Below are 27,531 nucleotides of genomic sequence, written 5' to 3'. Positions count from 1 at the left end.
TAAACAATTACTTTTCAAAACCATAGAAACTGTATGTTCTTCACATTTTACAGTTCTATGTAGTTATCCTTTTTACTCTAATGTTATGTAGAAGTTGACAATTTTTCTTACCTGAAGAGTCTGAGAAAGTTTGACAAAGTCCTTCTGAACATGCTCACTGACATCTAGCTCTGTCTGCAGCCGTTGAGCTTTGTCTCTCTCATCAAGGACCTGACTCTCTAGTGCACTCTGACATACAGGGATAAAGTCTATTAGATAAGCTAAATGGAACGAGTAAATAGCCAACATTTTCAACATGATAAACATTTCTATTAAACAATTTACTATGATGCAAACTGTGAATTACAATATGAATGAAGAGTTTATTGTCCTTACTGCACTTTACAAGTGACTCTGGTTTTCCTAAAATGCTGTAAAAATATTAAAATCTATCTAACATATACTACAAATTGTTATTTAAAAAGAGCAAATACTATACTTGGAACCTCTTACAACAATGATTTTAACATTTGTTTTAAATTGTTGTCAAGCTTGGAGGATATGATCCTGAGTGATAACCTAGGGCCTATATAATCTAAACACTGGGCTTGGTGAAGAATCTACTAAAAGAATATTGACCAAGTTGGTTTTGTGTGGAGTCAAACACTGACCTTTGCAGTGATGAGTTCTTTGAGCTGCTGCTCCAGGTTGTTCTTCAGGGCTTGAATGTTTTTCAGTGCCTCACTGTTCTCTGCTAAACTGCTCTCCAACTACATAAACAGAGCAATACATATCACTATACAAATACACTACAAATAATGCAGTATATGAAAAAAAGACTTAGCAACTGAGGGCAGTAAATAGGGCAGTGTCAGCATGAAGTGATTTGTCGAATAATAAAATATTTAGGCACCGTCTTGATTTTTTTAGACGATTAAAAGATTTCTAACTTAACCAGCACTGGACACTAAGATTTATAGTACACAGAGAGTCTTTTCAGAGGACCAAATGTCTGGCTTGTACACTGATGAGCCAAGATATTTCAACCACCACAACCTTATATGCTGTTGGTCCTCTGCTTGTCACCAAAACATTTACAACATAGATCTCACAACAGCTCTGAAGGTGTCCAGCTGTCAATGTGTGTCCATTTCTCCAGCATTGAACACAACATTATTGGCTTAATCTGTGAGTGGTCATAATCTTTTGGTTCATTGGTGTATTATAAGAAAGCTCAGAGTGGTTAAGACAGGTATAATATAATCGAGAAACACTATAAATGAATATTCATTTGTCACTGAGGTATAACTTGATACTGCATTTCATCAGAGTAAGTACCTGTTCCTTCTCCGCTTTTATTCGCTCCAACTCTGTCTTTAAACTGGAGAACGATGCTGCAGGAAAGAAAGATCATTAGAGGATCATATAATGCTCATGTAAATCTCAAAGCCCATCCTATACTGTTGTACCAGAGTAATTATGGGAATCCTGTGAGAATTAGTTGGCAATTCATAAATAATGAAACAAAGCTGGACCTTCATTGAGGGATGCTTTGTGTGTGTTTGACATGTGTGAAACAGTTAGTGACCTAAATGACAAACCATAAAAGCTAATAGAGTGACTGAGCTTTCAAACCAGTGTTGAACTAAAAGAGAAAAACACTCGCAAACAATGAAACACCCAAGCACAAGGTCCAATTACAAGCAAATAGTTGACGGATTCATTAATAGTGAGAAATACATTAGTAATATTTATACAGATTTCTTAGGCTTACAATTAAAATTGTTAAAATGTTAGGTACAGCTGGGGTTTAAACATCATGTGTTACACAAGACAAATATTAACAATATATGCCATATGTTTGGTAAGATGATCAGACCGTTATTGCCTCACAAGCATGTCCTTTCAGTCAGGGTCAACACATTTGTGAAATGAGTGAAGTTTGGTAAAATGCATCAAATCCCATACATACACTATATACTAAGGTGACTCTTAGGGGACAGAGTTGGTCTGAGTTGGTAAAACACTCAAACCTGATAAAGTCCATGGCAAATTAATCTTTATTCACAATTTCTCTTTTTGCTTCCCTTTAAACTACAAAGAAGACAAATTCATGTTGAAAACAAACTGACTGGCTGAACACAGGCAACCATAGTCACAACATAGAAGGGAAACAACTAGTCCCTTGCCTAAATATCAATCATTCAAAATGCTTACGTAAGATAACTTAATTACTTGAGACAGACACTGTGTTCTGTGACCTTGTAGTTTTCATGTCACACATGCAGAAAACCAATCTTTTAAATTGATATTTGCTGAATAATAACATGCAAGTTATATTATTTTCATTCTGTTTTTCTGTACATTTAGCAGCCCTGGACTGGGTGCAAAGTGAATCTTGACTAACGCGCCACACTTGTATATTTCATTTTTATATTTCAATTCATTTGAACTAAACAAAAGACCTAGAAAGATTCAATTAGGGGTTCAAACAGAGTCACAGACATAAGTGGATTGAAGCTGGATTCAGATTTGATAAAATGCTATTCATGCCCATCCTGGATTTCCCTATCTAATCTAATAATACATAGTTTGATATCTCCAAAACAGCCACAACATACAGTATGTGAGTGGATTCTATTCTGTACTACAGTTATTAGTCTGATAGCTTTGCCATTAACTAACACACACACACACACACACACACACACACACCAGTATGTGAGTGGATTCTATTCTGTACTACAGTTATTAGTCTGATAGCTATGCCATTAACTAACACACACACACACACACACGCACACATCAAGCAGTTGAAGTGAGCTTTTCAAAAAGTTTGTCATACCTTCCAAGATGTCTACGTGACAGTGATCAATCAAGAAGAAACAAAAGAAGAAACACAAGAGAATGTAAAAAACGTCCATAAAACAAAAAATATGTATATGGGCTACATTCCCACTTGACTTTTGAAAAGATTGTTTGTTTTTGAGAAATTTAACTGGTTAGGAATTTGCCGTGTTGTTGATTATTGGTTAGTCAAAGATCTAACAAGCCAAAGATCTAAATCTCACCAATCTCCTCCTTGTAGCCTTCAATCTCCAACTGCAGTGTGTCCTCCAGGTTTTCTTTCAGACACTGCTCCGCCTGGATCTGCTCCTTAAGGAACAAAATCTCAGCTTTCAGCTTCTCCTCCATGTGATCAGCAGACGTGCGTAACGCCACCATGTCCTCACGCAACCGCACTACCAGGCCCTGTAGCTCCTTAAAAAAACAAAACAAAAATTTGTTTGCCAATATCAAATTTATATATTTTAAACTATATATGATATGTCTTTGTACTATTTACAATAACAAAAAGGTTTGAAATGATTTACAAATCATTGCATTCTCTGTTATTCTTATTTTACAGTGTCTTAACTTCTGGAAATAGTGTTGAAACAATGCACACCAGTGTTGTTTTGGTATCTGATCTGTTACTCCATTACCAGAATTCCTGGACTGTGGCTCATGTCTCGTGATAGATGAAGAGATAAGTCAAAATCAACACAGCCCAATGTGTTGTTTTAATGCAGGACCACCTACTTACACATCAAAGACCTGAACTAAGGTTCAGATTAGTTGTTGCTACATTGTTGTATATACTGACTATCAGGTCTAACTGTTGGGTAGCTGATTGTAAATATATTAGAATCATATTTCTCTATGTATGCTTATAAACAAAAGTACACCTTAATGTACAGTATAGCGTATTTGCACTTATGTGTATATAGTAACTGGGCTCTTAACAGTTTCTCTTTGTAAGTTACATCACAGCTGGTGATGCTGCAGTGGCTTCCTGTTTACATGCTTTACACTAGATGGTGGCACAGATGTTTCCCATTACAAAAGTCTTTACAAGCAAATATATTCCTTAGGCTTTAATGGTATCATCTCAAATTAGATTCATGGTATTATTCTAACTAGAGGTTACCAACACATTAATAAGGAATAAACACACAAATGTATTAATAAATATACTGTAAGAAGGTCAGCTGCAACCTAATTCATACCTTATTTAAATTAGTGTATTACATCCTTTTTTACTTACTGTACGTTAACAAAAAACATTTCAAAAATATTCAACAATAAAATGAAGGGGAAAAAACATACTGCATTTGTTCTTATTCAAATTAACATAATTTTATTCTGTCTCAACATACAGTAGACCTAAAATATGCATGACGCTTGTTTAACATATTCACCAACACACTGAAAATCAATCTCTGCTAGAATATGTGCCCACTCACTTTACACTGCCAGAGCATATTTCATCAAGAGGCTCTGAGTAACAGTGTGGGAGGAGATGTGTACATTTGAGGAAAACCTCCTGAATAGAAAGGACGCCACTTGTTAAAGACACAGTATTTTCACCTTGCCAACAGCTCATAATAAGCAGTGATCATATTAATCTCACAAGGTTATTACCAGTGAAACGATAAGCTTCAGAGGGTTGTGTTGCAGGGTTTATTTTTGTCTAACTCTGTATGCTCCGCACAAATAGACTGCACCCAGAGCTACCTCCTCATATAAACCTGTATTAACATTTTGTGCATTATGGCAAAAATGTGACAAAGGAGGAACCTAAATATTGAGCAGCTAAAATAATTTAAAAAGTAGAAAGAATATTAATAATAATAAAATGTCTTATCAGTTCACAAGCCCTTACAGAATTTTGTCAGAAAAAAAAGAAATGTTGATGCAACGCAAAGCACTTTAAACGGCTTCTCATTCACCCATTCACACTCACAATCATACACACACACCGTTGGGGAAGCTGCTATGCAGCTGGCCAACACTCACTGGGAGCAACTAAGTTGGGGTTGATTGTCTTGCTCAAGGACACCTTAACATGTGACCAGAGGAGCCGAGGGATCAAACCAGCAATTGCAGGATTGGTTGATCACAATTTTATTCTGACTTAAATGACACAGAAATCTGATCTCAAGCTCAACCTTTCGAAGCTTTTCAACATTACAGGCTTTAAGTTCACTGATAAATCCAGCCAGATTCTTCAGAAAAGAAAAGAAAAGGCTTGGATCTTGGGTTAAGTTTATTTTGTCAGATTTACTTCAGTCGCTTTAAACCTGGATCCATTGTGTTTTTTGACTACCTTTGGAGTGTTAAGTACATTACACAGGGTCAGTGGTTCGATCCCCAGTGCTGGCTATATGTCGAAGTGTCTTTGGGCAAGACAATGAACCATTGATTATCATTACACATTACTTACCCAATACTTGAATGTCAATACCCTTTCTACTGACACACTTTTTAGTAAGTAGTTTCTGATGTTGACATTGAGTTTGAAACATGTAATTTTTCTTTCACATACTTGCACAGTATTGGGTATCTGGAAGTCCTCCTGTTGCTGCAAGTCTACATGCAGCCTGTGTTTTCCTTGCAGGCTCTCATTGTCTCTCTGTAGTCGACTTAGTTCATCTGCCACCTGTTCCCTCGACTTCACCAGCACTGCCTGCATCAAACAAAACAAAATACTCCATCTCATCATGTGGCAGTTTGTTCCCCCTTTTCGCTTCCTTTTACATGGACCCATCAACACTTCAAAATATGGTGAAGAGTGAATCAGTGACCAATGTTTGCTTTTAGAGCCACAATAGTTCTCCCTTTAGAGGTCACATTTTCCTAGGTGTAGCATTATAAATGAATCATGAGAGTATTAACACTAATACTTCTTATATTAGTAAATGCACTTACGTTGCTTAGCATTGCATATGGAAATAATTACAGTGATATACAGTGTACTAAAGTGCACATCTGTTTTATGTCTGTTGTGTTGATAAATCAACTTTGAACAAGTCAAGATCTCCACCTTTCCCATTTATTGTAGGAAGGAGCATTCAGTTTACTTGACTTCAAACCAACTGGGCAACTGGTTTGATTTTCCAGATCCAGAAAATGTCACCTTAAGCTCTCAAAAGTCTCCATCTTCAAATTTTAGAGCTTCTTTAATAATAACACTTTATTTACCAGTAAATGCAACATGTTTCTGAGTGCAATTATGCAAATTTCTGTGGCAAAAGATGAGCTGCAATACTCAAAAACACCTGTAGCCAGGGCCTCCATTGTGTCCACTGAGTATTTCTAATAGGTAGAAACAATGACATTACTGCCACAAAGGCAGAGGAAGTAAAGCCAAAAACATTAAGAGGCAGTCTTTATGCCATACCATTTAGTTTAGCTGCCTTTTGGATGGCAGAGCTGGAGCTTGTATTCTAAATGACAGTTTTGATTTGCTCATTTGAAACGCTTATGTATTGCCAGCATTAGCAGAATGTGTGTCATCAGGAAGAGAGAGACATGGAAACACAGGGATAACAGATGAATATGCCGCTCACCATCTGTTCTTGTGTGTTCCTCTTAGCATCACTGAAGGCCTGTTGTAAAGTGGTGAGCAGTGTCTCTGACTCTTGGACTCTCTGCATAAGAACAGATACCTACAGAACAAAAACACAAATGGAATTTTATTTGATGTAAAACAAAACAAAACTTTCAAGCCTATGCAGACAGAAAATTATATACCAATGGAAAATGATATAGATAAAAAGCTTTTGCATATTTACACTGTAATTTTTTTTAGTCCACACACACCAAGGCTATATTATTAAGCCCAGTGGGAGTTCATTTATTGATGCAACTTTAAATTGAAATCATAAAATTATAATCATAAACCAATATATATTAAATGTCATTAAATGTCAGTCCATGTGAGAATATACTCTATAGTGCCAAACGGCAGTAAAATGAAATGCTGATTTTCTAGAATTTTTCAACTTTTTAAAGATCGTTGTTGAATTTGTGTAATGGGAAAAAATAAGGCAGCTTATGTGGAGACACCACAAAACTAAGATCCTGCACTGCTGCTCTGCAAGATCCTTGCAGACTGTTATTAGATAATAAAGCATAATAAATTAATTACCTATCCTCCTACTCCTGCCAGTGAGATTGCTGCATCATCAACAAGCTGCCACATAGTGGGCTTGAGAGGTAAGGCCTAGAAAACTCTCATAGGCAGAATATGAGGTACCTTTTTATAAACTGAATATGCAGTGTAAAAATTGCATTCAAGTATGGCAGTGCATTTGCTTTCATTTGCTTAGCATTCATTTTTGCAGGAGGGTCATTAGGAAGAATCCACTGTCACACTGTCAGTCTTTTTAGGGATATTAGCAATAAGGTGCAAAAGCTTATTAAAAGTTGTTACATTTACGAGCAGTCCTCTAACAGGAAAAAAACAGGTTGTAGAAATTATCATTTTCAACATCTTATAAGCTGGACACACTATATCTTCTACTTCCCTTTTTCCTAACAATTGTCACAAATGTCTGTTCCAACAGTGTGACAATAGGCAGAGCTTGTAGGTGAACAATCGTGTTCCATTGCTTTGTGTTCCAAATTTTTTTTAAACTTTATGTTAAACTATTTAAACTGAGGTGTTGTTGAGGGTTCTGTTATTTCTGATGATTTTTCTCTGCAGCACTTAAATATAATTTGCCACTTAAATGTGCAAATTATAAGTGGCTCTTGGTGTAACTGGAAAGACAGCATCAAAAGTTTTTTAAAATTTATTAAAAATAAACTGTAATACATTTGGGTGCACTGATGAGCTGGTTAAAAACACTGAATCACCACCATCAAACTGCATTGCCCGGCTTTATTGCCAGTAAAAATCCTCCTACACAGCAAACCTCCCACTGTAGCTACATTCTAAAATACCTAACACAGCAGAGAAAAGATATATGCATTTTAGGCAATGCACCTGCACATGCAGTAGCTAGTGCCCATTGTCCAGCACACTCTAAAGCACCTTCACTACCTTCAAAACAACTTTGAGATTTCAGGGACTGTGACAACATGATTCATTTCACTGATAGTGGGAAAGCTCAAACACTCAAAAGCTCCATCCTGATCATCTTTGATCGCTAATTGCGATGTGTGTTCCTTATAACTGAAGCCTTTTTTACTATTAAATAAATCCACTGATAGTTGGTATGTGGTAAACAGGAACTGCTATAATGTAATCCACCATTCTTTCAATGGCACCAATCTGACTAATTATTATTGTTATGACGTTATCTACAGTATAATTATTGTGTGCAGTACCTTAGCAGCAGTTTCTTCATTGCCTGATTTGACTGAATCTTCCAAATTTTGTTTCTCGGTCATCGTCCTCTCCAGCTGATCATTGGCCTGACGTAGCATTACCTGGAGTTTCTTTACCTGGAATAGAATGTAATGGAAAGTCCCTTTTGGTTAATCTTTTGTTTGATAAAACAAACATTTCAGTATTTTTTTTTTTTTTTTGTCCTTTCGGCTTATCCCATAAGTTCAGGGTCGCCACAGCAGATCATTGTCCGCATGTTGATTTGGAACCGTTTTTATGCCTGATGCCCTTCCTGACGCACCCTCCCCAATTTCTACCAATTTCTACTGCACAGCTGGGGATGAGAATGGGCTGTTGCAGGTTCAGCATATTGCCAAGAGACACTTCAACATATAGCCGGTACCGGGGATCGAACCATTTTGCAAATGTAGGTTGTGGCTATACACTTCCACAGCATATGCACTCTTTCATATACAGTTTATACTGCATTCATACTGTCCATACAAAAATGGTTTTTGAAACATACATGGCTTTATGTTAATAAATATTCATTTAATAAAAAGGTAAAAGAGTGAGCAAAAATAAAAACACACCTGATCTCGTGTCTCAGCCTCCTGTCCTTGGATGGCCTGCAGCTGCTTCTCGTAGTTGGAGCACATATCACAACGTCGGCCAAGCTTCCTGCCAGCATTTTTCACCTGGTGATGAAACAAAAAGAAAGAAATATAAAACCTGATAATAACCATTAGATAATATAATGCCCAGAATTCAATATGATGCCATATTTTGTTTATGACTTTTATCATCATTAGCAGCAAGGTAATACTTTCTGTCTTCTAAACAGTAATTCTAATGGGTACACTAATGAGAAATGACAAAATTTCGCTTCCAGCCAAAATCTCATTGGTGAAAAATACTTGCAGCATCCTTTGAGAGATTTGAGAGATTTGTCTGCCTGCCACAGCACACAGTAATAATCACAGATAAGACCAGACACAACATGGTCAGTACTACTTGGATGCATAATTGTGGAGAGGGTAGGCTTACAAACAAGAATAACCTCTTCTATATCATTGCTTTAGTGTAAATAGTGTATTTAAACTACTAAAGCTCTCTACAATGGCTCTGTAATACACCTCTTGCTGCAGCAGGTTCCACTCGCTGTCGCTAACCAGTCTGTAGCCAGCAGGTGGTAAGTAAGCACTGTCAGGGGCGTGGGAGATGCTGGACAGCAGTGAAGCTGTCTCCTCCTGCTCAGGTGTCATGGCTTTGATCGCCTTCTCCTGGTCTTTAGTTAGCAGAAAGTGGCCACCGGTCAGCTTAATGGAGCTGATGGATGAGGTTTCACCAAAACTATAATCGGTCACTCCACAGTCTGCTCCGACCAAGGGCCCAAAATCCGTCTCGTCCAAGTGGCTAGCAGATTTGGCTTTGTAGTTTTGACCTCCGAGGCCTTGCTGGGCAGACAGCGAGGATCCAAGGCTGTCGGTTGACTGAACTCTTCGCAGGTTCTCCTTGTAGGGGTCCATGCCACCCCCGGCCACTATGTCTGTGTCTAACGAGTGCATAGAACCATGAGCACTGTGGCTGGCATGAGGCTGAAAGAGGCAGAGTAAACAAAGCTGGAGAAAACTTAAAACTGTGAACACAAAATATGATCATTGCCATGTTACATTTCTCAAATTCTAAGATGAGATAAATAAAAGGCAATAAATAACTAACAATACATTTCTTAGAGGTAGCCTGTGGAGCTTTAACCTCTATTAGTGCTGTTTAGCAGTTGTTTCTTCAGGTAATCACTATTATGTTTGTACATGAAGGATGGTGCACAAGTGGTTTTACACAACTCTACTGATCCACAGGTGGTGGTAATGTACCAATGAACAGCAATGCACTAAGAAAAGCAGCAGAGACAAAAACTCCAAGCGAGTAAATAATGTGGCACATGGTTAAATAAACTTTGGCTATAAAAAACTTTTATGAACATGCAAACACATTCAACAAACTTTCAGGATACACACATCTTTTGATGAGTAATACTAAATGTAAATTCTAGGACCCATTAAATTATTCTTCTCCACAGACAAAATATGTAGTGAAGAAATTAAACAACTGTTTACCACGCGAGAAATCACACTGAACGCATTTTGTCCACTGTCCGTTCCATACATTTCTGTTCACATTGACAATAGCTTCTCTAACATTTCTGGCAAAAAAACAAAACACAACTAAGTATACGTAACTGCAGATTTCTCTCATTGGAAAAAGAGGAAATCATGAAATTGTGTATGTCTAGAAAAAGCAGTTTTTTGTTATTTGATATATTTAACAAACAACTGAGAGTCATAAAAATATATTTTCAAATCTTCACAGGTCTTCACTTTCTGACTGGTCAAAACACACACGACGAGGACAAAAGTGAAGATTCTATTTTGTCTGTTTGAAGATCACATTTCTCGAAGGTAACACAATAATACATAAAAGCCTGTTCTGTTTTCCCTTGGGTACTTCTCGAATTACACAATGCTCATTTTGTACCTCATCGACACTCAGCCCGAGGTAGTCTTCCAAAGGCTCAGTGTTGTCTCCCCCATCCTCCTCATGCAGCTCTTTTACTTGGCTCAGTCTCTCCTTTTCATCTTCCTCCTAGGATGGAGGAAAAAAGGCCCAATCATACAGTTGAGTGTCCGAAATATTATGTACAGTAACATTTCTAAAATCTAAATCTAGCAAATCAATACAAACACTACAAAGATTATACCTTACCAAAGATACCGGTCTTCCGCTTTAAGTGATACTGTCAGCGAAAAGCTAATTTACAGTATGTTTATTATTGAAGTTGGAGTTTAGACTATATTATATTGTGTCTATATTTGTGTATATGTGACCACTCACCATTCACCTGAAACAATTAATTGTATTGGTTTAAACCATCATTAAGATTCAATGTCCCAGTTGAAAATATGAAAAAAATATAATAAGTTCACAAGTTCAAAATCTCCTTTTTCACTGTTTCGTCAAGTCGGATCTTCTCATCTCCCCAACTACAATAAACTGGAACTTTGTGTCATTGAGATAATAATGTTGCATGTATGTGCACCTGGTCTTTCTTCTTCATCTCCTCCACTTGGCGGAGCTGTTCAGATGACAGCACACTCTCTATCCTTTGCATGTCTCTCATGAGAAGGCGCTGAGACTCCAGGAACTGGTCGTTGGCTCGCTGCCACGTGTGTTTCAGCTGGTTGTGTTGCTGTCGCTCCAATTCCAGTTTGTGACAGACTGATAATAAACAGCAGAGAAAATGAAGAGCAAAAGTTGAAGTTGTGGGTTACTTAGAGAAAGGCAAAGTAGCAATGAGACAGCATCAGACGGTCAGCATTTAAACGTTTCTACAATTTATAGGAGGTCAACTTTCACTCACACATCGACTTCTATTTAAAATTACTTTTTACTTTACTTTGTGAGGCACAAATGACAGATGAGAGAGTACTGTCACTGTCTTTATTGAGTTTGTGTAGAGCAGCCTCAGATAAATAGAAACTCTTCCTGTTTTAAAAGACTGATGAAAAAGACGTGAAACAAAACATTTTCAAATTCTGACAACTCTACCAACAGTCAACTTAGTTGTTAGGTTTATCAAATGGTTTTAATTAAAAGCATGACTAAATACCATCATGAAGCTCTTTCCGTAGTTTTTCAGCATCTTCCTGCAGGACAGACTTCTGAGTGTTCAACACAGCCACGTACATCTCCAGGTCTGTACGACACGACTTCTCAGCCTCAAGAACATGATTGAGCTCTTTGACCTGAAAAAGAGAAACAGATACTATGCATCTGTGGAAAATATTCTTTCAATATTAAATATCTATTTGACAGTTTATCAAGTTTCAGACAAAAGGCTGCTCCTCTGAGGTGAGCAGACAGACACAACTTGAAAAAGAATAACACTGACAAACATAGAGATGTAAACTGATGAATGTCCATTGTTGCATTGGCTGGAACACAAAGAATAGAAGCAGCACAAAACATCAAGGTTTCCTAGAAATGCTGTAAGACACTATCAAAGCAGATTGTAATAAGAAATTAGTAACAGGGCTTTGCACTGACATTTACCAAGCATCAATCTTTAAAAGATGGACGTCATAGCCTACACAGAGACTTCAATCATTTAGTAGAGCATTGTAATACATTTTCTATATTCCTTCTTCTGCTTCTGAGTTTAACACATAGGTTGTTTTTTTTTGCATAGAATTGACATTTTCCGCACCAAATACTAAGGACTGAGGAAGCCACATAAACATTCTGAAATGATGGAAACGCTTTCTATATAATGTAATGGAATGAACCATTTCAAATTCAATTCACTTAGAAAGAGCAGCTGCCATGCCTTTGGTGAAGTGTTAGGAACCGTCTTAGGGATTCATTTTCCACACTGAATCATTGATTAAGTGCTGACTGACCTTAGACGCTTCCAGCTCTTTCACCCGCTCCTCAGCTGTGGTCAGCTTGGCTTTCAGGGCTGCGATCTCCTGCTCCATAGGCATCACAACTGAACGCAGCTTTTCTGCATCCTCCTGGGCCTTTAAGGCATTTTAAACTCAGTTTATAACTCAATAAAATTTTGCACAACTACGGACTACAGTTTTTATATGCTTTATTTCTTTTTACAACTGCCAAAGAGAGACATTATACTCCTACTAAAAGAAACACTTTTAGTCAAGATGAAAGAAATGTATGTATGTTATGTATTATTACACAACACACTGCCAGCAAGAATCTAAATGTGAAGGTAATCATTAACATACTGTGCACACTGCACATTAACTATGTTTGAGTTTAAAACATGTCATAAAAGCTGTTTCTTCTGCATACGCGTAAGTGAAAGAGTCAACGAGGAGATTCTACCCTGGAGCCTGACCAAGGGAATAATATGTAAAGAAAAATTCAAGCTCTTCATCAGATGCAATCTGTCACTTTTAAAACAAAGGTGGAGCAGGGCTGATGCAGTAATATTACCTGCTCCTATGCCAACATCAAGGAGAGTCTACAACAACCCACCCTATCAGTGTCTTACCTTTTATACAGAAGAGTGTAGCACCAAAATGATGCATAATAATAATGGTGCCTTGAATAAGCAGTGTAAAGGGACTTTAGTCAGCAAAAACGTCCAAAGAGCATTACTGTCATCTGATTTATTTTCCACAATTGTCCTCCTACTGATGTAACACCATGGATGACAGAGATGCATGAGGAGCCCAGTAGCCACTAAGCTAAATTGATGTTTAAGTTACACCATCATATCTGAATGATCTGATTTAAGTGCTTCTAGTAAACATATGTGGTCTACATATTTAGCTTTATTATGCATGATAAGGACACGCTTCTACTTTTGGAACCAGCCTGCAAAATTGGTCAACACCTAGCAGATACTCTAGCTGGCTCAAGTATCTGGCCCATTGTGAGATGCTGTCTGGCATTCAGCATCGTTTGTTTCTAGGGGAAATCTGAGGAAATACCATAAAATATTGAGATTCATTGGCAGCACAACAAACAGCTCAGCCACAGACAATTAATTAGTCAGAGTACAGTAGCGAAGAACTGTTTCCGCTTCATTAACAAGATACAGCAGTCAACATGCTAGTTTAAAAAGTAAAAAATAAAATAAAAAAAAACTCCTACTTTCTTCATTTCATTCTCCAGGTTTTCCTCCTCAAGGCCCTCAGTAAGACGCCGTCTCAGATCCCCCAATTCCCTCTCCATTGCCTCCCGGTACTGGTTCCACTGGGCTCGCTCCTGGTCCAAGCGCTGGTGGAACTGGACCTCTAATTCACACACCGTATCTGAAGAATGGAGGAGGAGAGGAAGCAATAATAACATAAAGAACATGAAAAATACATATTTTGAATACTACTAAAAGAGGCAAATTATTTTTGTTATTAGACTTAGATAGATATTGTCAAAAAGATATTTTTTTTTTTTTTTATGGGTATATAGACATTTGTAGTCTAGAAGATATACAATAGAGAAGCAACATTTGGTATTTTCAAGGAAATATTGGTTTCATAATATTTAAATTTATCGTTTACACACAGTGCCCCAACTTTTTTAAAAACTAGGTTGTAGCTGTCTGAATTATGCTTGAAATTCCATGTACCCATTTAGTGTATATACATAATTTCCATCCCAAAAAATGCTAAATTGTTACTAAAATGTTAGAGCTGAAAATAACCTAATAATTTTGCAAAGCTCCAGATTTTTTTTTTTCCACGGAAATATATTCAGTTTACATTAATATAAAAAAAATAAGACAGGAAATTAAGACTTCATGTTCGTCATAATCTTTTTGGTAACCCTGTGTCCACTGCACACGTGACAAATGTGACAACATTTAAAAAAAATAAATACACCAACTTTCCCAGTGACTTCTTCATATGTCAAGAATTTAAAATGAAAAACAGCATAAAGGTGGACAGAAACACACTCAGTTGAGTCATGCTTTATTAAAACATGTAAGTAGCACAAGGTCATAATTTGTTTATGAGTAACAACAGATTTTTCCACTTTGACAAGTTCAATTGTCTGCAGTGACACATGTCTCACTACATCTTACTTTCTATACTTAGACACGTCCTTGCTTCCGTCAAATAAAATGAGCAGAAGTCTCTCTTCCTTTTCCAATGTCAGTCTCAGCTTCCTTCTTAAATACAACCTAAATACAACTTCAATATAATGTATGTATAATAAATGTTGTTTGTTCTAGGAGATAAATTCATGTAACTTAAAAATGCTCTTTGTGCTTTCAAATCTTACCTCATCTTTTAACAGAGAATGTAAGAGCAACTTAGTTTACCTTTCATGATGGCCTGCAGCGAGGCCACCTCCTCCTGCCACTGGCTGCGGACCTGGTCAATGGCTTCCTGTTTGGTGTTTTCTGACACGGTGGCCACTGCTTTGATGGTCTCTATCTCGGCCCGGGCCTGAGCCAGCTGGGCCTGGATGGAACTCAGCTCAGCCTGGGCCCCCTCCAATGCAAAGTTCTGCCTTTTCACCTCCTCTAGAAAGCGACAGGACGGATCAAGATGGCATAAACAAATGTGCAAAAAGACAAAGAAAAAGAACCAGGGTAAGGAGAGAAGGCATACAAATGCACAGCTCTTTAAGTAACAGATGAGATAAAGCAACATAAGGCAAGTGTAGTGTGACTATGGAATCTTACCTTCCTTTGACAAGTAGAGCTCTTTGAATTTGGCTCGTTTCTGGTTGAACTCGGCCTCTAGCTGCTGCTTGAGTTTGATGAACGCGACCCTCTCCTGCTCCAGAGCGGCCATTCGCTGCTGGAGCACCTCTGGATCATGAAAAATAAACAAAATACAGAAAAAAAAAAGGTTTTTAATTACCTGCATTAGGCAAATACAATACCATATAGACGAAAATGAATTTAATATATGATAAATATATAAACAAACATACAGATGAGCAAAACAAACATATTACTTGAAAGTAAATATATATTCTGATTAACTGTTGTCACTTGAATTTGTCATCAAACATAAAGGGCACTTTCACTACTAGCACAAGAAATTTGTGTTACCTGGTCTTAGTGTTACCACAGTCTTAGTTTGTAACATCATTTAAGCATTCAAGGAGGTAGTCACATAATAGCATTTGTAATAGCAATACACAACTCAGCATTTATAAGTGTTTCATAAAAATGAAATCAGCACTTATTATAAAGCCTAATTATAAATCTCCACACCAGAGTTATAGTCTTCCAACCTAACTTGAATTCTCAGACTTTACATCTAGTGCTGCTTACATCTGCTGCGTTTTTTAATTTACATATTTATTTCCTTTTTTTAAACTATCAGTCTGAAAAGAGGGGAAGGTATTTTAAAGCACAGACAGGAAACATTTACTAGTCAGATCAGTCTACTGCTAGTCTAGATCATATGATAGCAAAGCAAACTGTAAAGCAGAAATTCCATCATAAGTTCAACACATATTCCGATGGGTTTCTGATGCGCTTCAGCGTGCAGTATGTTCAGCTTTTCTGGCATACCACAACGTGGTACCACTGAAAACAGAACTCTTCCACACCTTCCTATGCCTTTAACTCCATTAATAATAATAAAAAAATATCTTTCTTTCCTCTCTTTCTTGCATTTGCATCTCATGAAATGTAAACACTTTTCTGATACAACTTTTCTACATGTTTTCTCCTTGACTTAGATTTTTGCCGCCTTGTACCTCACTTTTAAGTCACTTTGGATAAAAGCGTCTGCTAAATGACTAAATGTAATGTAATGTAAAACTTGGTGATAATTGCCATACCAGTTAAAAGCAGCCTAGGTAAGAAATGCAAATGTAAATTCTACTAAAACTTCCTTCATTATCATCTAATAAAATGACAGCATTGCAAATGTTCTTTCTGCAGCATAATTTCAAAAACAATGTTTGCAGACAAATAAGGGTTACAATTATCAGTCTTTCTCAATAATCAATTAATTGGTGAGTATATTGGGCACGTCTCCCAGCTTTCTCCTATGGTTGGAAAGAATCTTTGGTGAATCAGATAAAACCAGAAATCCAAAGATGTCAGGTTGGATTTCTTGTGACAGTCATTTTTTAAATACCACAAGTCAATTCAATGTATAAATCACTAATGTAATCATTATGCTCATGCCAGCAACAGTTTGTGCACCTCATATATTCCAGTCTATGGTAATACATGCTTCCTGTGTTAGCATCCATTCTTGTCACAGTGTTTTCAAACAACCTTATGCAATTTTACAGAGCCAAAAATTAGTACACCTTTTGAGAAACCAATAGTTAACTCCGTGACATAAATGCACAACTTTTAGTACTTGATAAAAACAATTTGGGCTGCAACATATAAATTATAATCAATCAGTTTTTCTATCATGTGTTAATAAAACACTGTGTTGTCATCAACATTCGTAGTTAATTTGAAAATAACCAGTTTACCATAGAATGGGAGATAGAAAACCTCAAAGGATATCAGAAACTGGATGTAGAGCTTATCTTATATTTTTACTTGATACGTGACCTCAGTATTTAAATCTCTATGTAGCTGCAGACATTAAGTCATAACAACTGAACTGAGTGGTCAATTCAACAGCAGCTACCTGTCCTAATGCCCTCATCCAGCTCTACTGTCCCTCCAGCCCATTGTCCTCTGTCAAAAACAGTATCTGGTGGCTCCTAGAAGAAACAGCATAGGATCCCAAGCAAAGCTCTTCAGCTCAGTGTTCCCACTAAGGCGTAACGAGCTAACAAACAAAGATGAAACTCTTCCGCCACTTCCTATGTACACAAACTATCCAACTACAATAAATACATAAATCAATAAAGTATCCTATATGTTCTATAATGCCTTTACCTGTCATGAAATGAAAAGGTGTACTGTCTTAGCAATGTGCTTTAATGTGCGTTTTCTCTTCGACTGGTTTAGCAGTAAGTCACTTTGGATTCTGCCAGATGATTACATGTACATTTAAAGCTCCAGCAATGACCTCCTGCAGGACCCCCGGCTGGTCCTCGAACCCGTGTTTGAAAACCCGAGAGTCAACCTCCTGTATCATGGTCCAACCCACATGACAGTGAGTGTGCAGGACATACACAGCACGTAGAAATGGTCTGAGATAAGACCCGTAGGACCCATGTTAGAGACTGACCAGTGTCAGGCCAACAGAGGCCAGAGCCGACCATTAGATCAAATTAATCGGACGAGCTACAGCTACAAGCTTACACTGCAAGATGACAGTACGAAGGCTAAAGAAAAACCAGCGCTAGCTTAGCTATCTTGGTAGGCAACACACGGCACTAATCCAGGACTGTGAAGCTTTAGCAACAACTTAATTCAGGTTGATATTTGTAAATCGCACGCTGCGCAGCGGTTAATGATCAATGTGAGCTAGTGACAGCCAGTGACACGTCGCCCTGATGCTGCTAACTAACGTTAGCTAATGTTGTCAAGGATGCAGAGGCCGCTGGCTTCGTTGCCCCCCGCTCTTAATACTCCTCCCCCCCACAAAAGTCCCCCCACAAATGAAATTTACCGTCATCTTGGGACGACATAGGGGATCCCGGGGCCTGCTCGGCCATGGTTTCCTGAGGGGGTTTGAAGCAATTACCAGGGCAGTGGGATAAGAGCTAGGAGTGTCCAAGAAAACAGGCTAACATCACAACTAGCGTTAAGTTAGCACGGGGAAACAAAGGCTTCCGTTTAAACCTTCAAAATAAAATAGAAGTTGTTTGGTGGGTGAGGGCAGTTTTACGCCAAGGGCGGATTTTTAATGGACTTCCTGGGCACAGGCTCGCACACCTCTAAAGGTCATGGGGGCCCTCAAGTAGAGCATCTGTACGATGGGACTTTTAATATTTGATGTTGGAAAACTAAACAACTGCAAAGAGACACAAAACAAGTATAAATAAAACTAAAACAACAGATGCAACATTTGAATAGACACAAATGAGTTAATTGAGTCACAAAATGACTGAAAACCATTGCACAGCAACAAGAAAGAGACAAAAATCGCAAAGAGATGGAAAACAAATAATTTCAGGATAAATGTCATATGTAACTACTAGAAAACACAAAACAAGTATGACTGAAAAATAATTTAGATGCAAAACAATTACAAAAAGACAGAAAATGGTTTAAAAGAGACAGAATACAATCCCTCAAAATCACTTTAAATGTATAGAAAATAGCTATCAAGAGATGTAAAATGGGCATGACAAAATTATTGCAAAGAGACAAAAAAAAGTGACAGAGAAACTAAGAGACAAAATGGCTGTGCATGCACACAAAAGGAATGCAAAATAATTATACCATGGCCTCCTAATAATCTTTTTCGCATTTTACATTTTTTTGACGGCAAACCGTGTATTTCCTATTACATCCTCATTTATTTTAAATAGCTCAAAGTATCCGGTAAGACCTTTCAAAATAAAAGCAAAATTAAGCGCTTAAGATAAATAGAAGTACTGTATGAAGTTACACATTAAACTTTATTTATGTATTTTTATTTATTGTTTTGCTGAAAGCAATAATTAATACAGATTTCTATGACGCAAAATTGAAATTATGTATCATAAGGACATATGATACCCGCAGGCCATGTTTTGCAGAGAAAAAAAGGCAATACTATTGTGAGAGCAATTAAATTCGTAAAGAGATTTGAAATTACTATTATGTTCTCTTCTGGCATTTACATAAACTGTCACAAGACATTAACAAGACTTGCTTTGTAAAAGCAAAGTTTTGCTTGTCGTCTTCATACAGTTGTATAGATTTGGTTTGACTGTTTGACTCTCCCAGGCATACAGACGTATTCACACACATACTGTGGTCGCTGGAGCATGGCAGTGGGTGGAGATAGTTGAGTCTCAACCATCAAGTTTATTTGATGAACAAGGAAAATTAGAAGCTGTTATGCAAATACGGTATAAAATGTATTTTTTATCTTCATTTCCAGTTTCATCATCGATTTGCCGAGAGCCTCTCCAGAATCCACCAGTGAAGTTGTGAGCAGTTTTCTGAAAAGGTAAGGCATATTCTAAGTATTTGGAAAGAAGTTGATGTATACTAGATTGGACTTAAAGATCTATGATACAACATTTTAAGTTATACATAATTCTATTGTTATTTTGGATCATATTATGGAAAAAAACTGGGTCTATCTATAGCTCTAAAAGTCACTTCTATTCATTTCCGTGCATCCATGTGAAAGAAACATCACAGTATCCAGCAAGGGTCTGAATCAGCAGTACATTCATATGCCACACTTGAAAGATGGCAGGAAACTATTGCAAAGAGCGTATGGGACATACAGATAAAAAGAAAACAAAGGGGCACTTATATCAGTCTGTTCATGGAGATAAGGAAGCACAAATAAATATGTCTTTCTATCTGTCATACACGATTCATTTGGAAGCTCCTCATGTAAAGTGCAGATAATTCTGTGCCCAGTTGAGCAGAGAATTAACCAGAAACGACTCAGCTCAGAGGAAAAGGAGCACATTTTGATTGTTTTCTGTTAACCTCGTCGCAAAAAAGAAGCCCCTGGAAAATTACAAGAGGCTCGCTTGATTCTCAGAATGATAATGTAAATATGGTACCAAAATAAGACTTAGTCAACACACGAAAAGGGGAAGTGGTGAGTGGGCTTCTTTCCGATTCACAGCGCTGTATACTGAAAAGCAGTAACTAAGATGTTCTGCCGGATTTTATTTTATTTTCAGCTTTAATGTGATTTTCTTTGTTTTCTCTTCAGTTGCCTGTGGTGTTAAGGAGAGTACTCATGGGTTATTTACGCAAATTCCTCTGGTTATGGGTGATATTAGGGATGATTTTTGTGACTGTGGTCATCAGCCTTGTCTTCTTTTTTATCAACCTTTGCATATCCAGAAGAGGTAAGTTAAATCTCTGACACATCTGTCTGAAGTTATGTGCCACATTTGCATGTAAGAACAAAAATGTTTGTGTCCTTTTCCTGCTGTCACATATTTCCTGTTCTTCTTTCTTTAAGTGTACTAAAAATCCTGTTTGTACAACTTTATAATCTTATGGAAAGCTGTGACAAAACATTGTCATCATGACGGTTTAATACATAGAAGTACTTGAGTTAAAATAGTGTCACAACAGAATTTAGCTCATCCTTAGTTAAATGTATTTCTAGTCAAGTGTGGTTTCAGCGGGAAAATCTGGAATTGCAACATCCATATTTCCACTTATTTTACTATATCTTGGTGGGATATATATATATATATATATATATATATATATATATATATACCAGCATATATTGTAATAGAGTGTGGTTTCTATGAAAACAATTCTCTCTCTCTCTCTCTTTTCATACAGCACACAAACACACACACACCCATACAGCACACAAACACACACACACCCACCCTACCTGGGTGGGTGTGTGTATATATATATATATATATATATATATATATATATATATATATATATATATATATATATATATATATATATGTATGTATGTATGTGTGTGTGTTAATTAACTACATTAGATTCAAGTTTAAAAGATATAATTAACACATTGTTTCAGTATTTATCTGTAGTGTCCTTGTAAAAGATATGTTATAATAAATTTATTTGAGTTTCAGTGCTGATACATTAACTTGTAAGCGGCATTTTACCGCAGTGGCTGGTCACGGTACAGTTGTAAGTACTACTAGTTGTAAGTACGTTATGTATAATTAGGGAGTTTAATCAAGTTATTTCTCTCCAGTCACACATATGAATTGTTGTTAGATGATTGATGGGAGACAAAATGAAAGCAAAGCTGGACTGCACAAATTATTTTGTTTGTCTTTTCTTTTATATATGATTACAGGGAAAACATTTAATGCGTTGTGTGTGTTTGTGTCCAATTTCAATTGTTGGCAATGACATGTTTCTTTGGATAAACTGTAACCAACTTATAGACGTCTAAATTATGACAAGGGACCTGCAACCAGAATTTACTGTTTATTTAAAAAAGCTCCGTTTCATGTATATGGTTCTTGTGTAAAGGTTTAGAATGAATATGTCGAAGTGCGAGACATGTCTTGAGCAAGACACTGAACCCCAATTTAGTTGCTCCCGGTGAGTGTTGGCCAGTGTTGGCCCCATCAGTGAATGAATGTGTGTGTGAGTGTGAATGGGTAAATAAGAAGCAGTGTAAAGCGTGTAAATTTACCATTTACCATTACAACTGGTCTAAAGAAATTGGAATTGTTGCCAAGTGTTACATTGCAGTGTTTTGTCAATATTATAAAGTTTAATTTTTTTTTCTTCCTACGCTGTTAAAAAAAAGAATGCATTTAATACTATAATTACAAGGAATGATAGTATTTATATTAAACAATGATTTAAGTATCAATAATTAAAATATAAATAATTTAGTCATGGATCTTTTTTAACGTCTCTATAATTATTTGAATATTCATCATGCATATTATTGCATCTTTGAACAATTTGCAGTCAGGCCTCTAATATGTGATGATTAAGGTCCTCTTAGATGAGACCAAAAGGAAGGAGGCAGAAATGAAATCTTATTTATAACCCTACTGCTTTGTAATAGCCTACAATTAAACGCATTATTTTTAAATATCTTTTTAAATCCAGTGGGAGTTTTACACTTTTTTGATTCATCCTCGGACTGGTTTTACATGACATGTTATGCATTCAGAGATGCTCTTTTAAATACCTCGATTGTAAAAAGTGAATATTTGAGTTGCTATTCCCTCAAGCCAGTCTGGCCATTCTCCTCGGACCTCTGACATCAGGCATTTTCAACTAGATAACTGTCATTTGCTGGATATTGTCTCTTTTTAAACCATTCTCTAAAAGCCCGAGAGAAGTTGTGGATAAACAGCCCTGTAGATCAGCAGTTTCGGAAATACTCAGACTAGCCTAAACTTCGTCTTGCAGGTCGTTTTGACCATGTCTACATTCCTGAATGCATGGAGTTGCTGCCATGTGGGTGGCTGATATTTAGAAATGTGTGTTAACATGCAGTTAAACATCCCCGTACCAAATAATGTCATTGTATTTATGAATAGTTTCCCACACAGCGTGTTATCAATGATGACATCCAGCAATTTCATCTATTTAGTATTCAGTGCCAGCACTATCTATTAGTATGTTCACATCCTCACTGATGATTCTGTTACTGAGTATCATACATACATACAAGTACTTGTACTTGTACTCTTTTCACTTCATTCAGCACTTTCAAATTTGTTCCTTCCTTCCTTTCCCAACTCGAACGGTTTAAGGCAACATTTTGTATGGCAATTTTCATTAACACATTACAGCTCAAAAATTACATATTTATTTTGGGGTAATATCAAGGTAATAGCAAGGTAATAGTGAAATAATACCTTGGTAAAACGGAGGGCATATCATAGTAATAAACGGGAAAGGAAGGGTAACATTTATGTAATAACAATACAACATGATTATGTTATAAACAATAAAATAATAAAGTAATATCATGATAATTACTAAAGTAATAACTGTGTACCAGGTTGATATTAGCAATGGCTAAATGTAGGTTATACGATGACAAATCACATGCGTAATATTGTGGAATATAATAATAATATCTAATAATGACTATCTAAAATGTCAAATGTGGAGGGGGTTTGAGACCTAATACAGCAACCGTGGTTTTAGATGGCTTCCCCTTTGTAGAGCTGTCATGTCGTCCATCTTTATCACTACAGATATTACCATAATTAAGTACCCAAAGGGACTAGTTAATTTTACAGCTTATTCATGACTATTTCACAGAAGCTACCGTAAGGGTTTTCAGATAATGACTATAGCTCTTGGTGTTTTATTGTGTCCATTTTAATACCCATGTGATTTTGGCCTCCTATTACATAGATACATGAAGTGTTTATACCAATCATTTGACCCATTTTTTTACTTAGTAAATACCATGATTCCCATGATATGATATACCCATTGTTCCCCCACTGTTACTGAGCATCAGTGTGCTACCAAAATTCTACTAAAGTCATCTAACCCAGTTTAAAGGTTTCGAACACCAGTGCAACAGCAATTGAAATCCAAAAAGCAGCACATAACAGACTTTACCAACCACTTTTTGTTCAACATGGAGAAAGCTGAAGTGAATGTTGTAAACTAGTTTCATTTTCACCAGCAATAACTACCTGTTTTTAACTGAAAACCATCACGTACATTTACGAAAAACAATGAGCAAGAGCAGGAAGGGAAACTAACCCATAATAGACTGAAACTGTAACTATAAAACTATTAGTGGGTTTTAGTGCAAACAGAAGAAAAACTATAAGAATTTTATGAATTGCTATTATTAGGGGGACTCTCTGGTGCTGATTAGCTTAGATGAAACTTTAATGACCCCTGTGGAGAAACTGGGCTGAAGCAGCAGTGATGGTAGTGTATGGATAAACAGACCAAATAAAGGCAACACAACACAAGTGCAAATCAGAAACTGCACATGTGGAAATGAAAACATGAATAATTTATGTTTATATGTTTTGACATACAATTTATATGGTTTAATTTAACATAGGTAATGACAAATTTGTGCAAATGTGGGTGTTTTTTTGTAGCTGTTCTCATGGTTATGTCCTATTTAAGTCAAAGGCAATTTACAAACCTTTGCTACTAAACAATTTGTCATTTTCATTAATTTACTTATTTAGTTCTAATAATAATAATGATAATAATGATAATTCTGGCCTGGTTCTGCACAGCTGTTAATGAACACAATGAAATAAAGGCCATTTTGTTTTTGACACTGTTTCTAGGGTTTGTCTTTTTCCTGCAGCTTTGATTTAACTTCATAATCTTTTGTTTTTCTGCAGGCAAACACAGGATCTTACAGCTTCAGAAACCATCCAGCTTCAATGTCGAGTACAGTATATTTTCTAATTTAACAATGAATATACTCTATATAGGTTACATGGATTATTAAAAGATGAATGATATATAAGTTAATTTCCTTAAAATAATTGGCTATGATTGACAAATCATCCGTCTATTAAATATAAAGTTACAGTCTCGAGACAGTTTGCTCAGCTTAGCATAAGGGTCAAAACATGTAGCAAGATTTAACTACCCCCCACATCTAAACCTCTTTCTATTTATCCTTTATCCTTCTTATTCAGAGTGGACACAAATGTCTAAGCAAACTGTTATTCTCTTGTTTGAAATTCACACAGTTCAGTTAAAAAAATTGTGAAAAAGTACATGAAAAAGGTGAAAAACAACCAGAAATAGTTGCAAACTGATCACAAATAGTTGAAAAATTATCTAAGAACACGTTTTTGGTAAATTTGTACCAATAACCAAGAAATATAAGAATTTTTCCAATTAAGTATAGTATCTAATAAAAGAGAGAAACAGGGTAGCTCCTTCCTGCCATTTTCAGATTTTAGTGTTTGAATTTACAAGGGATCATGTATATTATGAAACAAACATTTTACCATTTGATGTATTGTACCCGAGTTAGCTTCAGGCTGATCTTCACCTGCAGTAACCTAGGCTATGCTAAGATAACCAGTGACAGGCTGAGATTTGCTGTAGCTTCACAATGAATAGACAGGAATGAGTTTGGCATCAATATCCTCAAAGAACTCATGGAACTGTTCCATCAAGTCAAATGTTCAAGTCAGATCCTGCCTACGAATGATTTACTTCAGTGTTTCTCTTTTTAAATTTTCAGGAGCAACAAATATCAGGAAAGAGAACCCAGCATTCCTCCACTACCTCCCCGAACACAGTTTCTCACAGCAGGCAAGACTCAGTTGGATCGCTGAATGGATCATATGATGCAATTTATAAATGCTCTGCTACTCTTTTAACTAAACCACACATCTCCCACTCACTTTTACCACATTATCACAAGACATGATTACAAAATAACATCCGGTCTGCCATGAAACAATATCACAAAATCTGAAGTGTAAAAAATATTTGGCTTGGTATTGCATGAGTCTGTGAACCACTCAAGTTGTGTCTGCCCGCACTCTGTTCTAATATGTTCATCTTTGAGTCCAAATGAAAGTGATCTTCTTCAAGCATTCCTGTGAAATAATAGACATACCTTTTCAGTGACCTTAATCTTTGACCTTTGACCAGCAATCTAATCAGTTCATCCTTGTGGCCAAGTGGACTCTTGTGCCAATTTTGAAGAAATTCCCTCAAGTCACTTCTGAGATATGATGTTCAGATGGTCGTATATGGATGGACGTACAACCTGAAAAAAATCTGAAACCTGAAAATGCCTCCAGCTACATCTGTCACTGGTGTGGAAGTATGATAAACATGGCTGCTGTCGACAGTGATGTTATGCAATAATGAGCAATGAAAAAGCCCCCTATGTGTCTGGAGTGACATTTTTGCAAATGATCCAAGACTGAGCCATCATTACACAATAAATAAATGTAATTTTTGTTTTTTGCCACTGTATCTTCAACTTCAACTTTCCCATTAACTGTGGAAGGCCCAACTTTAAAAGGAGTAATCAGCTTTTCCTGCAGTTGACTACAAGGCAAATCTCCACCAACAAAGTACACTTTTTGTCATACTACATTAAATCAACTCATACAATAAACCATTCAAATTTCTTTCATTCTGTACATTATTGCTTCAACTTATTACCAAACCCCTGTTTTACACTTGAAACAAAATGATGAACTCTGTCTCACTATGAATTTATTGTTTCAGAGGCCCAGAGCTATGAGAACCTGGCTGAGGTACCTGACTACGAGGAGGCCCTGCCTGAAGATGAAGAGAACGTGAATGAGTACGAGGAGGCCTTGCCTGAAGATGAAGAGAACGTGAATGACTACGAGGAGGCCCTGCCTGAAGATGATGAGAACGTGAATGACTACGAGCAGGCCCTGCCTGAATATGAAAAGAACATGAATGACTACGAGCAGGCCCTGCCTGAATATGAAAAGAACATGAATGACTACGAGCAGGCCCTGCCTGAATATGAAAAGAACGTGAATGACTACGAGCAGGCCCTGCCTGAATATGAACAGAACACAGATGAACTGCCTGACTATGTAAAGGTGAATGGTGAAAATGAGATTTTTCCTCCTGCTCCACAATATGTGGATCCAGATACAGCAGGTGACAACACCTCCACAGAGGACTATGATGACATTGGGGAGGAAGCTGAAGACCAGGAAGAGGACTATGATGATGTGGCATAAAGAGACAGATCATACTGAGTGACGCTTTTGAGTGTCTTAGCTGGATCCTGCTGAGCAGAGATCAGTTTTAACAGTTGCTTGTGAAACAGAAAATTACAGATAGAATTTTGTGTACATTGGGTGCAACAGAGAAAAGCAGAAAGAACAATAAAGAGGCTGAAATATGCCATTCAGACAACTGGGGCAAAGAGATTTGATTCTGCGTATACAGCCTTTAATCAAGTTCTTTTTGAGTTAACTTTATTAACATTGATGGCACACTATGAAAAGTCAGTTTATAGTTACTAGGCCAGTTTTACTGAAGTTCGTTGACATGTGTTACATACAGTAGTGTCATCAATAGTACCAATTGAAAACATCTGTAACCTAGTACAAATACAAATACTGTATCTGTTGAGCAGCAGGCAGAGGCTACCGAAAATAACTTGTTACTTTTTCTGTATACATTTTAAAACATAGCTTTTTTTTCATCTGAATTGTTTAATTCTTTACATTTTATTTTAAGTATCAGGTGCTCAAAAAACGATCAAGTTTGCTACCTTATTGTGGGATGTCATCTGGTTTAATCCTTTTTAACGAGAGGTATTTAAACAGAGCTGTAAATAAATAAACATATATAAATATATATATATATA

The 27,531-nt window shown here is 36.7% G+C and overlaps 2 protein-coding genes across 6 annotated transcripts in view; one reads left to right on the top strand and one right to left on the bottom strand.

Annotated features, from left to right (window-relative positions):
• Positions 1 to 18,376, bottom strand: part of rabep1 (rabaptin, RAB GTPase binding effector protein 1) — a 23,343-nt gene extending 4,967 nt beyond the window's left edge. Inside the window, exons 1-17 of the mRNA XM_067491636.1 lie at positions 18,217 to 18,376; positions 15,354 to 15,482; positions 14,988 to 15,191; positions 13,817 to 13,977; positions 12,598 to 12,717; positions 11,808 to 11,943; positions 11,238 to 11,416; positions 10,676 to 10,783; positions 9,274 to 9,735; positions 8,731 to 8,835; positions 8,137 to 8,253; positions 6,372 to 6,470; positions 5,348 to 5,488; positions 3,051 to 3,240; positions 1,318 to 1,373; positions 651 to 749; positions 112 to 228 (exon numbers count right to left, since the gene is read on the bottom strand). Of these exons, the coding sequence (XP_067347737.1) occupies positions 112 to 228; positions 651 to 749; positions 1,318 to 1,373; positions 3,051 to 3,240; positions 5,348 to 5,488; positions 6,372 to 6,470; positions 8,137 to 8,253; positions 8,731 to 8,835; positions 9,274 to 9,735; positions 10,676 to 10,783; positions 11,238 to 11,416; positions 11,808 to 11,943; positions 12,598 to 12,717; positions 13,817 to 13,977; positions 14,988 to 15,191; positions 15,354 to 15,482; positions 18,217 to 18,262 (2,469 nt within the window). The 5' untranslated portion in view covers positions 18,263 to 18,376. The remainder of the gene's footprint in view (positions 1 to 111; positions 229 to 650; positions 750 to 1,317; positions 1,374 to 3,050; positions 3,241 to 5,347; positions 5,489 to 6,371; positions 6,471 to 8,136; positions 8,254 to 8,730; positions 8,836 to 9,273; positions 9,736 to 10,675; positions 10,784 to 11,237; positions 11,417 to 11,807; positions 11,944 to 12,597; positions 12,718 to 13,816; positions 13,978 to 14,987; positions 15,192 to 15,353; positions 15,483 to 18,216) is intronic.
• Positions 17,802 to 27,531, top strand: LOC137107727 (probable serine/threonine-protein kinase kinX). 5 transcript variants are annotated; one of them, XM_067491640.1, is made up of 6 exons: positions 17,802 to 17,963; positions 19,639 to 19,707; positions 20,437 to 20,575; positions 24,539 to 24,587; positions 25,399 to 25,469; positions 26,403 to 27,531. In XM_067491640.1, exons 3-6 carry the CDS (start codon positions 20,464 to 20,466, stop codon positions 26,894 to 26,896), a joined length of 726 nt encoding a protein of 241 aa, XP_067347741.1. In that variant the 5' UTR covers positions 17,802 to 17,963; positions 19,639 to 19,707; positions 20,437 to 20,463; the 3' UTR covers positions 26,897 to 27,531. The 5 variants fall into 5 exon arrangements, 4 of the variants coding, with proteins under 4 accessions (XP_067347741.1, XP_067347740.1, XP_067347739.1 ...); XM_067491639.1 differs by lacking the exon at positions 17,802 to 17,963 and adding an exon at positions 19,488 to 19,541; XR_010912078.1 differs by lacking the exon at positions 17,802 to 17,963 and having other exon boundaries at positions 19,521 to 19,707; positions 25,399 to 26,245; positions 26,403 to 26,541.

Source organism: Channa argus, chromosome 22 (assembly GCF_033026475.1).
Source record: "Channa argus isolate prfri chromosome 22, Channa argus male v1.0, whole genome shotgun sequence".
Taxonomy (NCBI): Eukaryota; Metazoa; Chordata; class Actinopteri; order Anabantiformes; family Channidae; genus Channa; species Channa argus.
The sequence above is the reverse complement of the archived record's forward strand: the minus strand, read 5'-3'. Positions and strand labels throughout refer to the sequence as shown.

Excerpts from the sequence above, each read along its gene's own strand:
- LOC137107727 (XM_067491640.1), top strand. The coding sequence starts at position 20,464 with ATGGGTTATTTACGCAAATTCCTCTGGTTATGGGTGATATTAGGGATG. Across the intron at positions 20,576-24,538 it reads CCTTTGCATATCCAGAAGAG|GCAAACACAGGATCTTACAG; the intron begins GTAAGTTAAATC and ends GTTTTTCTGCAG. Across the intron at positions 24,588-25,398 it reads CCATCCAGCTTCAATGTCGA|GAGCAACAAATATCAGGAAA; the intron begins GTACAGTATATT and ends TTAAATTTTCAG.